General features: G+C 36.2%; 1 protein-coding gene across 3 annotated transcripts in view; it reads left to right on the forward strand.

Moving 5' to 3' along the window:
- LOC123874790 (probable glucosamine 6-phosphate N-acetyltransferase) overlaps window positions 1-14,003 on the forward strand; it is a 59,168-nt gene that overhangs the window by 1,752 nt on the left and 43,413 nt on the right. The window contains exons 3-7 of one of the 3 annotated variants that reach the window (XM_045920288.1): window positions 2,742-2,869; window positions 3,559-3,620; window positions 4,355-4,495; window positions 5,367-5,423; window positions 10,177-10,562. In XM_045920288.1, the coding sequence (XP_045776244.1) occupies window positions 2,742-2,869; window positions 3,559-3,620; window positions 4,355-4,495; window positions 5,367-5,385 (350 nt within the window). In that variant the 3' untranslated portion in view covers window positions 5,386-5,423; window positions 10,177-10,562. Of the gene's footprint in view, window positions 1-2,741; window positions 2,870-3,558; window positions 3,621-4,354; window positions 4,496-5,366; window positions 6,239-10,176; window positions 10,563-14,003 lie in introns of those variants that run through there. The other 2 variants (XR_006798011.1, XM_045920287.1) reach the window with 2 other exon arrangements.

A 14,003-nucleotide genomic window follows, 5' to 3' on the forward strand; every position in this document is an offset into this window, starting at 1 on the left:
GTTCCCACAGGATTTTTAAAAACCTAAAATCCATGCGGATGAAGTCGCGGGCATTACCTAGTCTAGGAGAAAGTTTGTATGTGTGTGTGTGTGTGTGTATGTTTGTTACTCCTTCACGCAAAAACTACTGAACGGATTGGACTGAAATTTAGAATGGATATAGATTATACCCTGGATTAGCACATAGGCTACTTTTTATCCCGGAAAATCAAAGAGTTCCCGCGGGAATTTTAAAAAACCTACATCCACGCGAACAAAGTCGCGGGTATCAGCTAGTATCTAATAAATTAAAAATATAATCTTGTCTACTATATGTATAAGGATATAAAGAAAGGACATCTGACATCAAGCTTTGACCTTTTAAACTAGTATAGGTGTAGTATAATGACATTTGGAACTGGTTTTCTTCCTGTTCAGTGTAATTTATATGAAATATATGTCATGTAATGCATAGTAATTACCTTAATGTGAATCAGTAAATAGTAGTGACTGTTTACTTCACTTACTGTGGAAGGTTGTTTTTGTTATTAAACATAATATTCTGCATAGTAATTTTATTTAGAGAAAGGAATGGCCTAGACTCAAGAATTTGTAGGTATGCTTGTTTGCTACCAATTACAATCTGGGTATCTTTAAAACAAGAGTGAATAGGCATCTTCTAGGTAAACGCGTCCCATCTTAGGCCACATCATCACTTTCCATCAGGTGTGATTGTGGTCAAGCGCTTGCCTATAGTGAATAAAAAAAATGCTGTAAATTATTGTCAATGTTACGAGTTGGAATAAACCAATAGACATTGGGGTCACAAGGTGCTAGAATAGCGACCTTACAGCGGGGAAAACCCCTCACCAGGTGCACAGACTTCGTTTACGAAGTGCTTATTGCTTTTTCAGCCAAGATTTGTATAGTACTTTTCTTCTATTTGCAAGGAAACAATATACAAATGCCAAGAGAAGAGAAGTGAAGAAGTTATAATGACGCACGTCCGTGATGCGCAGGCTAATGAGTAGTACCAACACTCTTCTCAGCGCATTGGCCAGGAAACTAGATAGTCCTCTCTGGAGGTGCTGGGGGGGAGGGGGGGGGGGGGGGGGGAGTGCGCACATAGGCGCCAAGAGGCTTTTTAGTTATAGAATTAGTTTTTAAGCTAGAAATAAGTACCTACTAACATACTTTAAGTGATTTGTCATACTAACACAAATTATGGGTCTAATGGCCTGAAATAAAAGTTAATTTATTTATTTTCACCGATGTATTTATTTTATATAATAGTACAAAGTTTCATTGATGACAAATTTTGTCGCAAAACGCTTATATTTGCTTATTAATGGTCTTATTTTACCTGTAGTACTATAAGCCAATTATACGTTCTTAACCGAAGTAATAATGTAACTCTATGTTCTTAACAATGTTGCAATTTTTAAGTTATTTGCTAATTAGTGCATGCCCAAGAATTTTTTACTTTTACATCATTTTATAAATTACCTACTCTTGAAGCCCGCGACTTCGAATGCGTGGGTTTAGGTTTTTAAAAATCGTGTGAGACTCTTTAATTTTAAAAAATTAAAAAAAAAGATTCTGACGAATTGAGAACCTCCTCTTTTTAAGTCGGTTAAAAACGCACGTAAATCTGAAAGTTAAGGTGCCATCCCGGGATCGAACCTCCGCCTTCAGGAGGCTTTTTTTTTTTCAGGAGGCAAGGACTTTTATAGGTGTCCTATATGCCAGCCCCAGTGTGAGACATTATCTTGGTTACCACATCGTACTTCACAGTTGCGAGAATCCCTTTTCCTCATCAAATGTTTTTTTTTTTTTTTTTATAAAGAATATTAGCCATTTGAATCATGACTAACATTCCCCTTTCCCCTCCAACTAAGCGTAAAGCTTGTGGTAGGAGTGGGTACGACAAGAGTGCAACGGGTGGGGTTTGAACCGCCGACCTTTCGGATTTCAGTCCGCTCCTATAACCGTTGAGCTATTGAGGCTTTTAAACTTGCCTAACGGCAACGGCTTTTTTGTTTAATCGTTAATGGTCTTAGTTAATGAATTAAGAGTGCGATGTGTCATTTCTGATGATAAAATTGAAACACTTATGGTGTAAGTACATAGGTATCAATTTTCTTATCATTATTGGTACATAATGGGTACATACTTATACTTACTTTATAATAAACCGACAGTGAATTGCGTAGATTTTTATTGGGCTATATATGCATAGACTAGTATTTCGCCCTATTTCGCTATGCACAAAAAGTCAATAAGTCAACATCTTATACCTAGGATCACTTTGTTGTCTGTCCGTCGTGTCTGTTAAGAAAACCTATAGGGTATTTCCCGTTGACCTAGAATCATGAAATTTGGTATGTCAGTGTCACCGACATATATTCATATTCCTTTGAATAAATCCGAAAACAGAGAATTTGTGGTTAAATCACAAAAAAAAAAAAATTAAAATGTGTTCACGAAAAAATAATTAATTTACTAAATCACACTAATTTAGAGCTTCAATAGCTCAACGGTTGAAGAGCGGACTGAATTCCGAAAGGTCGGCGGTTCAAACCCCACCCGTCGTACCTACTCCTAACACAGCTTTGCGCTCAGTTGGGGGGGAAAGGGGAATTAAAAAAAAAAAACAAAAACAAAACAAAAAACACACCTATAGAAGGCGCTGTTGTCATTAACTTGCTGTGTTGCATATTAAAATATCTTGTACGATGACCCGTTTTTTTTTTTAATTTCAGAGCGCTTCACGCAAATGAAGGCTTCGGGCGGATATTACGTCACAGTGATAGAAGACAAGCGGATTTCCAAGATCATCGGCGCGGCCACGCTCACCATTGAACAGAAGTTCATACACAATTGCTCAGTGGTAAGTTACATGTACAGTCAAAGGCCGTAAGTGGTTTAGCACCTAAATGCTCATATTCGCGTGCACATGCGTTATGTATGTGTGGTGTTTTTATAGAAAAAGTAACAAGTGTAAATAAAAAGTTATAACACCCCCGACAAGTGAAGGTTACAGTAACTAGAAAAGAGCTGATAGCTTTCAAACGGCTGAACCGATTTTCTTCGATTATAGCTAAGAACACTCTCGATCAAGCCACCTTACAAACAAAAAAAAAACAAAATTAAAATCGGTTCATTAGTTTAGGAGCTACGATGCCACAGACAGATACACAGATACACAGACACACAGATACACATATACACACGTCAAACTTATAACACCCCTCCTTTTGGGTCGTGGGTTAAAAAGTTGAAAACTAAAACCCGACTGCGATCCTCTCAGTCTAGTATCGAGTGGGATGTCAAATGAAAGAGGAGAAAATTCTGAGCTCATAAATATAAATGTACAACAACATTAAAATATACCAAGCGACAGAAAAACATGTTTGCTATAATATTTCAGCATTCATTAAGATGATCGCAGTTGGGTTTTAGTTTTTAACTTTATCTTGTTACTTTTTAGTTTTTAGTGTTTGTGAAGTCAGGTTTTTTTTGAATTTTTTTTTGTATACATCTAATTTCATTATAAAATGATATTATTGTATTTTTCAGCGAGGCCGACTTGAAGACGTTGTTGTGAATGACACGTACAGAGGGAAACAATTAGGAAAATTGTGAGTCGCATTTATTATTAAAGGTGAACGCACACGTGTGCGAGGTTTCATGAGATCAAATCTCATGAAACCTCGCACACTTCCCCGCGTCGAATCGTCCGAATCGGAAGTAGATTTCATATAGAGAATTCTAAAATTCTTTTCGTTCGGCTCGTTCAATGCGTTCGGCCCGGATAAGTGTCCGTTCACCTTAAAACAGTACTAACTACATTTTCGATGCATACAACAAACACACTTTTGTAATATTTTATAATATTTAGGCAAATGAAGGCGAATCAAGTAGGTACCTATGGATGTAATTTCTTAAGTCGAAAGATTTTTAATTCTGTGAAAGTTTTTTTAATTGCGTGATAGGCTTTCACTTTTTTATCTGATGAATAAATACATTTTAACTTTTTTTGTGGTTTCCAGATTTAGGTTTTTTCCTTTACTTGTGCTAAAAGACCTACCTTCCTGCCAAATTTCATGATTCTAGGTCAACGGGAAGTACCCTATAGGTTTTCTTGACAGACGCACATACAGACAAAAAAGTTATCCTATGAGGGTTTCGTTTTTCCTTTTGAGGTTCGGAACCCTAAAAAGGGTATAAATGTAACCTGCTTAAAGAAGTAAATTTACCCTAAGTACCTAAAATGTATTTCTTTTTTTTTAGAATATTAGCCAAGTTTCTCATGCTGACTAAATATTCCCCTTTCCCCTCCAACTAAGCGTAAAGCTTGTGCTATTGTTCCCAGGATCGTGGTGACAGTGTCCCTCCTGGCGCAGGCGCTAGGCTGCTACAAGATGTCTCTGGACTGCAAGGACCACCTCGTGAAGTTCTACAATAGTCTGGGGTACAAGCTCGAGCCTGGAAACTCTAACGCCATGAACATGCGGTCAGTCATAATAATCCTAATTATATGTATTATAAATGTGAAAGTGTGGATGTTTGGATGTTTGTTACTCAATCACGCAAAAACGGCTGAACGGATTTGGATGAAATTTGGAATGGAGATAGATTATACCCTGGATTAACACAGGCTACTTTTTATCCCGGAAAATCAAAGATGTATGAGTATCGAGTGAAATGTCAAATGAAAGAGGAGAAAATTCCGAATTCATGAATAGAAATGTACTACAACATTAAAATATACCAAGCGACAGAAAAACTATCCTACTAATATTATAAACTCAAAAGTTTGTATGTATGGTTGTATGGATGTTTGTTACTCTTTCACGCAAAAACTAACGGACGGATTTTCCTGGGAATGGAGATAGATTATACCCTGGATTAACATGTGTTAATCCAGCTACATTTTATCCCGGAAATCCGATGAGTTTCCACGGGATTTTTAAAAACCTATATCTACGCGCATGAAGTCGCGGGCATCAGCTAGTTTTACTATAATATTTCAGCGCTTATTAAGACGATTGTAGTCGGGTTTAAACTTTTGTTTGCTGTGATAGCCTAGTGGTTAGAACGTCCACCTCCTAATCGGAGGTCGGGGGTTCGATCCCGGGCACGCATCACTAACTATTCAGTTATGTGCGTTTTAAGCAATTAAATATCACTCGCTTTAACGGTGAAGGAAAACATCCTGAGGAAACCTGCACGCCTGAGAGTTCTCCATGTTCTCAAAGGTGTGTGAAGTCTGCCAATCCGCATTGGGCCAGCGTGGCAGACTATGGCCTAAACTTCTCATTCTGAAGGAGACCTGTACTCAGTAGTGGGTCGGAAATGGGTTGATCATGAAATTGTTGTTTTAGTTTCGAGGAGCCATCCTGACAATTAGCCGCTGGGACATCCGACCTGCGCTCCAAACTGTAAGTAGACCGCCGGCGGCGTCGCGGCACCCGCATACATCACCACCCACCATCGGACTTTGTGTCATCTGTAGCCATCATCCATGCGTTTCATACAAGCTGAAAGGAGATTGGCGAATTCCATAGAGTTTTAGACCCAAACTAATAGAACCGTGGGCCTCAAGGGCCGTGGGCGTTCACGAATCAAATTTCTCATGCTTGTTCAAGTATACCAGTCTTACGAAAAACTTCATCAAAGTCTATCAAATAAAGTTGGGAGAAAAAAGATATTCACTTGTATTGCCATGTAACGATTATTTGTAATGTGTACTTGTGAATATTTATATTTTTGGTCCCCATCTTCTAAAAATATCAGGCTTACACAGAAAAATACTCCAAAATATATTATTAAAAATAAATAATTTCCGAACCTGAACGGTTTTCAAAAATGCTGGGTCCAAATTCGCCAACTTCCTTTTAATGGCTGTTGTTGACTATGAATTTGAAATGTTGAAAATATTTGAAACGCATTTCCATCATTCCAGCGAAAATCGAAATAGTGCTTTATGTAAAAATATGTGTATACCATTGTATGTTGGTTTGTTGCGATACCGCTTGTTAGTCGTGTCGGTGCAGTTAGCAGGGTCGATTGGTTTATCCATCAAACACTGTGTTTTACATATAAACTCATAAATTAATTAATATAACAGTTGTAGAGTGTATCTAATTTAAATCAGTTGTTCATATTTTTAGCCCTTGCACCAAAATCATGTTATTATCGGCCGGCTGAAATTTTCTAATCGATTAATATGTCTGTGTCGATAAGTTCAAACTTATGTCCGAAATGAATAAAATCAATCTATCTGTTATCTGCCGATAAGTCATAGCAACAGTGCCATTTGTCAAACAGACTACAACATTCATGATCATAATCGTAATTTGTTTATTGCAAATACACGTTTTACAATACTTTTGATAAATAACAACGTTGCTGTAAGCAACGATAGGATAAGATAAGATTGATCAATTCTCAATTTTGATCGCTAAACGCTGTTATGATCGAAATTAGCTAACAATTTATCTGAAAGGAGATCATTATTTTTGGGCCTTTTCTGAAAGTGCCGGCCAACGAAAAAAAATGGTACGGATCGTTAGAACTAGCCATTTGGAGTAATAGTTAATATGGCAGAAAAGTTGTAGGATTGCTCTGAACCAAGTTATACAAGGTCGAAGATTCGTCATTTTCATACATTTTATTGATTTCTAAAAGTGCTGGGAAACATAAAATAATGTTAGATATTGCTAGAACTAATGATTTGAAGCAATTGTCATTATGACCCGAAGGCTGTGGGGCCGTTATATGTCGTGTTATACAAGTTATACAAAAAATTAATATACTTTGTATAATTAATTGTAACCGATTTTAAGATTTTGTTACTGTTCTGATTGTTTTATACGAATTTGAATACACGTACAATTATTTTGACTCCCACGAAGTGCTGGATCAGCTGCAATGTGGACAAAATTCGTTTATACAAACCTGGATTGTATGCGGCCTTGTAATACTAGGTGATCTCATCCAGCCATCAACAAGCTTAGATTTATCGGTTTGGTCAGTAATTAGCTGGGTTTCATTTAAATATTTTGTTTCTAGCATTTGTGTCACATAACCGCATGCCTCAAGAAAGAAAGGCTATCTATAAAGGGCATGTACAGACAGATACAGGCGTGTACATATATCTTCAGAAAAGCACTAATTACTTTTTTCAGTGAAAATCATACCCTAACCACAAGTTCCGAAACCACTAAAAGCCTTTATATTTTTTGCGATGGAACAATAATCTACACGCTGCAGCAACTTACAATGCCTAGATTTTAAATGATACTTTAAATGATATAGAAGATTTTTACTGGATTTTTATCTTAGTCCATGGTTTTAGAGATACCATAAACAATCATGAGGTAATCTTTCTTTCTTGAGGTGTGCGGTTAAGTCCACAAATGCCAGTAACAAAACATCAGTAAAAACCCAGCTAACTACTGACGAAGCCAATAAATCTAGACTTTTTACCATTTGCTGCTGGATAATGTAAATGATTAACGACCGCTTTGGAAGAGATTTTTGTTTACTCAGGGTTATTCAGGATTTGTAACCGGACATTAAGTAACATGATCGATTATTTCAGGATTTTGTCAGCATTGCTGAACGGCTATCATGTTCTGATAGACAACAACGTGCATGCACGTGATTTTCTTGACGTAATCCATGAACGGCCAGTGAGCAAAACAGTTCAGCAGAACTTGTTATCAAAAACAATATGTAATTATAATAGAAGGAGAGCTCATTTCCAGGCTATGGAAGCCAACATCCTCCGTTCAATGACTTTCCTAGATTCACAGAAAAATCGACGCAGGTTGCTTTGGGCAGCTATCGACTGAAGCAAGCCCGTAGTTACTATGGTGAATAGTACTTATAACCAAATAGTGTATTCATCACAGAGCTCGCCGGAGATATCCCAGTGGCAGAAGTTTGGGAGATGGCTGGATGAGATCACCTAGTATTACAAGGCCGCATACAATCCAGGTATGTATAAACGAATTTTGTCCACATTGCAGCTGATCCAGCACTTCGTGGGAGTCAAAATAATTGTACGTGTATTCAAATTCGTATAAAACAATCAGAACAGTAACAAAATCATAAAATCGGTTACAATTAATTATACAAAGTATATTAATTTTTTGTATATCTTGTATAACACGACATATAATGGCCCCACAGCCTTCGGGTCATAATGACAATTGCTTCAAATCATTAGTTCTAGCAATATCTAACATTATTTTATGTTTCCCAGCACTTTTAGAAATCAATAAAATGTATGAAAATGACGAATCTTCGACCTTGTATAACTTGGTTCAGAGCAATCCTACAACTTTTCTGCCATATTAACTATTACTCCAAATGGATAGTTCTAACGATCCGTACTATTCTTTTTCGTTGGCCGGCACTTTCAGAAAAGGCCCAAAAATGTATGGAGCTAGAATGATCTCCTTTCGATAAATTTATCGATTGTATGGTCTACGAGTAAGTAACTTAGCAACGTTGTTATTTGTCAAGAACGACCATACAATAGTTGACAAATAACATTTTTTTTTTTTTTAAAGAATATTAGCCATGTTAAATGACTAATATTCCCCTTTCCTCTACAACTAAGCATCAGCCTTGTGCTAGGAGTAGGTACGACAACGGGCGGGGTTTGAACCGTCGACCTTTCGGTTTTTCAGTCCACTCCTTTGCCGGTTGAGCTATTGAGGCTCATGCTTGAACAACATTGCTTGGTAACTTATCGACATATTATGACAGACAGATTGATTCTATTACTATTAGTTTTGGCTGTAAATACAGTTTATAAATATATGATAGTAACAAGTGACTGATGTTAGGGCATTAATAAATTAGATCGTCTGTAAAATTTTGTATTTGATGGGGTAATCAATTGATTTGGGTTCCCAGCACATAATTGTGTGTTTAGTTTATAAGATTATGAATTTCTGTTTTATAATACAGGGCTGTAACCAGGTTAGAATCGCGGGGGATTCGAAACCCTCTCCAAATATTCTTTTGTTGTTTAAAATACCTACTGTTTGAAACAAAAAAAATATTATAATTTTCTTACGAAATCCCTTTTAAAATAATGTCTGAACTGTTAGTTTTCTTTATATTACTTTGTATCGATATAACCCCCTCGGTTTACGAGTATTATTTTCTGATACCTAGTTATTGCCATGTTTTTAAAAAGGCATGAGAATAATTATTTTGCTGTTCATGTTGTACCTAAAAACTTTAAAAGTTTTCTAATGCTTTTATATATCTGTGAATAAATTAGCTTAATACAAAGTACTTAATAGATTCTAAAAAGCTAAGCTGCATTATATGTTACTAACATTTTATTGAATAAAATATTTTGCTTGGATGTTTTGTTTCATTTAAAATTATAGTTGGCGTCCGCTAAAAACTGACCTTATACTGCGCGGTGTGTGATTTATCAATGGTGCCGCCGCGTTATTGGTTCGCCAGTCAACCTTTTGCTTCCCGCTCTATGGAAAATACATACCTAAGCGTATATACATCACATCGGAGTTCTTTTTACCTGACGTCAATTATAAAATCACGCTTAGGTAGCAACTACCACCACGCGTTTCATAATTTGCTTGTTTGGAATTTCACGTCTTATTTAAAAGCGTATGAATAAAGCAATTTAATAAAATTTACCAGAGTAAAACGTTATGATTCCTTTCAGGGGATATTTTATTAGAAGAGGTAATATGATCTTTAGAATGACACCTAATCAGTGATATAACTATAGTTTATTTACCATGGAGGTAATGTAATGTCTTACGTCATGGGCTCGCTACGCTCGGGAGTTACTGTAAAATCCGTCGTTATGCTTGGGATTTATTTTTGGGAGGATAAATCCCAATTGGGTGTTGAATCTACAATCCTGAGTGAAACGAGTTAGAGATTTAGGGACGCCCAAGACAAAGTCAGCATTACCCCCAAGTTCAATACTCTACTTTTCACACCTCGCGAGACAATAAAATCAAAATTTTCGTATGCTTAAACACGTACCTACCTATCTTTATTTTCTTTTTTCGGTCTTTAGAAGTTTCTAGAAGCAAATCGTTTATTACACTTTGAGCATCAATAGTTTCCTGAGTTAAATTACCGTAGCAACTTCTGTGAAGCAATACTAGCTTATAAAAATTATTGTTACAGATTTATATCAGCATCGGAGTAAAGTTGGATTGGATTTTAATAAGGCCTGATTTATCGAATTAGCTAATATATGTATACCTACCCAATATTGTGATTACCAGGCGACTGTGATTTTACGTTATATGTATGTAGGCATTTACATCCCTACGAGTAATAAGTAGATAATTTAACTTAGTAGGTATTCATTTCATTATAATTACTTTATTTTGTTTAGGTTTATTGTATTTTATTGTACGACTATTGTTATCGGTGCACGCTGTGACTGCCTGTAAATTGAGTTACTCGAGAGCTGTGAAATAACTTTCATAATTTGAGTGTGTAATTCTGTGGGCAGTTCTAAACTAAACAAAATAAAATAAAAACTACAACTACATCCCTACTAGTAATAAGCCTGTAATATTTATTTTGTAAGTATTTTATTAATAAATATTTAAAAAAATCTGTAAGCACATTATTTTGTCACCTTTAAAATAATAGAAAATGCTGTTTCGAAGAAATTTCTAGCTGATGCCCGCGATTTCGTTCGCACAGATAACAGATTTTCAAAACGCAATATTTTATATTTTGATCCTCTAAAATACTAATTAGTCTATTACAAATGAGCACTTTAAAAAAATATAAGTATACTTAATCTATTTTTTTGGTGATTGGATGACTAACGCGCCATTTGTCCGACCAGTCTTTTTTTTTTTTTTTCTTTAAATCTGGCTTTACTCTGATTAGCCAATGTCAAGTTTGTGATATTTTCAAGTTATTGAATTTATACAAGTATGGACTCCGTCTGCGCCGGCGCCCGCCGACACACGCGCGGCGCCCCTTTAGAGCGCTTCCCAGTCAGTTCCACCACCAAAAAGCACCAACTAACACAAAAACCAGCCACTCTTAACAAAAAAAACACTCCAAACAAGCACAGCACACGCGCCAGCAAACACCATCACAGACGAAGTCCCCGACCAGTCAGATTACGAGTAGGTTAGTTGGTTAGAACCACATCGATGGTTAGAACATAAATACACATGATATACCCTACTATCTAAATCGATGGATATACCTACCTAAAAAAATATTTTCAAATAAAGAAGCTCAATCATTAAAAATGAGGATCACTCATTAACAGGGCTCTCTCCGTCACTCGTTTCATACAATCGTAGTTCCAATTTCATTTGAATATTAAGCAACCAAAGTCCATGAAATTTTGCAGACATATTCTAGAAACTAATATCTGTGTCTGTGGTGTTTTAGATTTTTCTAAAGATGTGTAGTTTTAAAATTACAGGGGCTCAAAGATTTGTATGAAAATTTTTAAGACCGCGTAACTTGGAAACCGAATATTTTAACAGAAATCTGGAAAACCACAGACATAGATATTAGTTTCTAGAATATGTCTGCAAAATTTAATGGACTTTGGTTGCTTAATATTCAAATGAAATTGGAACTACGATTGTATGAAACGAGTGACGGAGGAGCCCTCTTAAAGACGACCGTTTTGCAAAATCAAAATGATAATTTAAATAGTGCTTTTTTTGAAAATCCCACGGAAACTGATTTTCTGGGATATAAAATATCTCATGATACAAGCCATCTTTGTATCCCGCTAAACTAACTAGGTACTTTAGTTTATTTTAAATTCAGATACAAGTTAGCCCTAGACTGCAATCTCACCTGGTGGTAAGTTATTAAACTCATAGATAGTTACCTCTCTGGTTGCTACACGGAATCCAGCATCGTGTCAGAACGCTAAATCGCTTGGTGACAATGCTTAGCCGCTAGGATGGTAACCAACTTCCACCAGACCAGAAATTTTGAAATTGAAATTTGAGCAACCGCCGAGTTTCTTGCTGGTTCTTCTCGGTAGGAACTGCATTCCGAACCAGTGGTAAATTATTTGTCGATTCAAAAGCACTTGTAAAAGTCTAATTGAATAAAAATCTATTCTATTCTATTATAAAATTCCAAACCCCTGCCGGGGATCGAACCCGGGACCTCCCACTAATAATAATACTTTGGATCCTCCGATATTACTGACAGGGATGAGGGATAAAAAAAACAAAATGGCAGTTACTGAAAATTATATATAATTTAATAATAAATTTTCATAAGCATTGGAAATGTATAATTTAAATAATATCTTCAATTAATTATTTATTAATTAGAGTAAAGACGAGAGCATAGTCGAAAGTCATCGCATGTGTTGCTATCGATATGCTTCATTACGTGCCGCAGGGCCACGGCCTTGACGATAATAGCGGCGCGACAAGCGGTAAAAATAAATGCATGACACGGGTCTGCCCGCGAAATTCAAATTTAATATGGTTTTTCGCAATTTGTAAACGAATACGACAAAGTAGGCTTATTGCAGTTAAATTGCGACAATGGCAGTATCATCCTCAAAGGTTTATATAAAAATCTTTACTTGAAAGGGTCCAGTTTAAGAAATTAGCTCTAGTATCGTCTAATTTGTGAGTTATAGTCGATACTAGAGCTAATTTCTCAAACTAGATCCTTTTAAGTAAAGATTTTTATATAAACCTGTGAAGATGATACTGCCATTGGCGGAATTAGAATGCCATAAGCCTACTTTGTCGTATTAATTTACAAATTGCGAAAAATCAAATTAAATTTGAATTTCGCGGGCAGACCCGTGTCATGCACCACAAGTACCTACAAATCTATTTTTTTCTTGGCTGACATAAACAGATGTTTTTTTGAGTAAGTTTCGTGCTCTGTTGTGTTAGTTTTATTGTAGCTTGTTCTGTTATACACAATCTCTTAACTAAATTGACAGATCTAAACTTGCGCTTAGATGTTCAAAACAAATACAAAATGTAAGTGGAGATTAAATTATTTAATCATAAGACTCTATAGTTAGAATTCTCGTGATTAAATTACTTTAATCTCCAGTAAAATTTTTGAAATTGCTTCATGCAACTCAAGAGTTAGTGCGCTGTTCGTTTCCGCGGAGAGTATTATGAAAGGGACAGCAATATCTGTCATTTTAGTTGTTTGGAGAGCGGTTGGCGTTATTTTCGAAAAGCGATTTGTTTACATTTTAAGTTAGTTAACGAAAAATAAATTGTGTGTAACGAAAATGTAACAATGTTTGATGTAGGCCAGGAGTCGACGCTATCGGCGACAATTATATAAAAGGCATATGCCATTAGGCTTGCCTGGGCGTTGCCTTGCGGTTACAAATGTCCAAGGCATGGTTTTAAGTCGCATAGAGTATTCTAGCATTTTATAGAAGTCGCGACTCCGTGCGCATATATACGACTTCTATAAAAATGACAGATTCTAACGGTCGTCGTCGACCGAGTCGCCGGGCAACTGGGCGCAATGGGTCGTACTTTACAATTAGTACTACCAGATAAGTACGGAATACTCGATATGACTGTAGGCTGAGAAATGAAAAGGATAAGTACGCATCCTAATAAAGATTCCTAGTAGCTCAACCGGGTCAAGCATTTGAATTAAAAACACTAGTCATACAGATTTTTTTAAAAATTTAATATGCAAGTGTATTAAAAACGAATATCAATAAAGAATATTTACTTAACAGGAAATAAATGAAATCTACTTCCCTGCATTAAAAATATTCCTCAACTAGAGGATGCCCGCGTGGATTTCGGTCGTTTAAAATTCCGTAGGAACTTCCGGGGTAAAAAGTAGCCTATGTCTTTCCCCGGGATGTTTCCCAAGTCTACCAAATTTCATTAAAATCGGTTTAGCGGTTGGGACGTGAAAACTTAGCAGACAGACAAACACAATTTCGCATTTATAATATTAAGTAAGGATATTTCCTAAAATAATTGAATCCAATGCAGGGCTGC

Source organism: Maniola jurtina, chromosome 19 (assembly GCF_905333055.1).
Source record: "Maniola jurtina chromosome 19, ilManJurt1.1, whole genome shotgun sequence".
In the NCBI taxonomy this organism is placed as follows: domain Eukaryota; kingdom Metazoa; phylum Arthropoda; class Insecta; order Lepidoptera; family Nymphalidae; genus Maniola; species Maniola jurtina.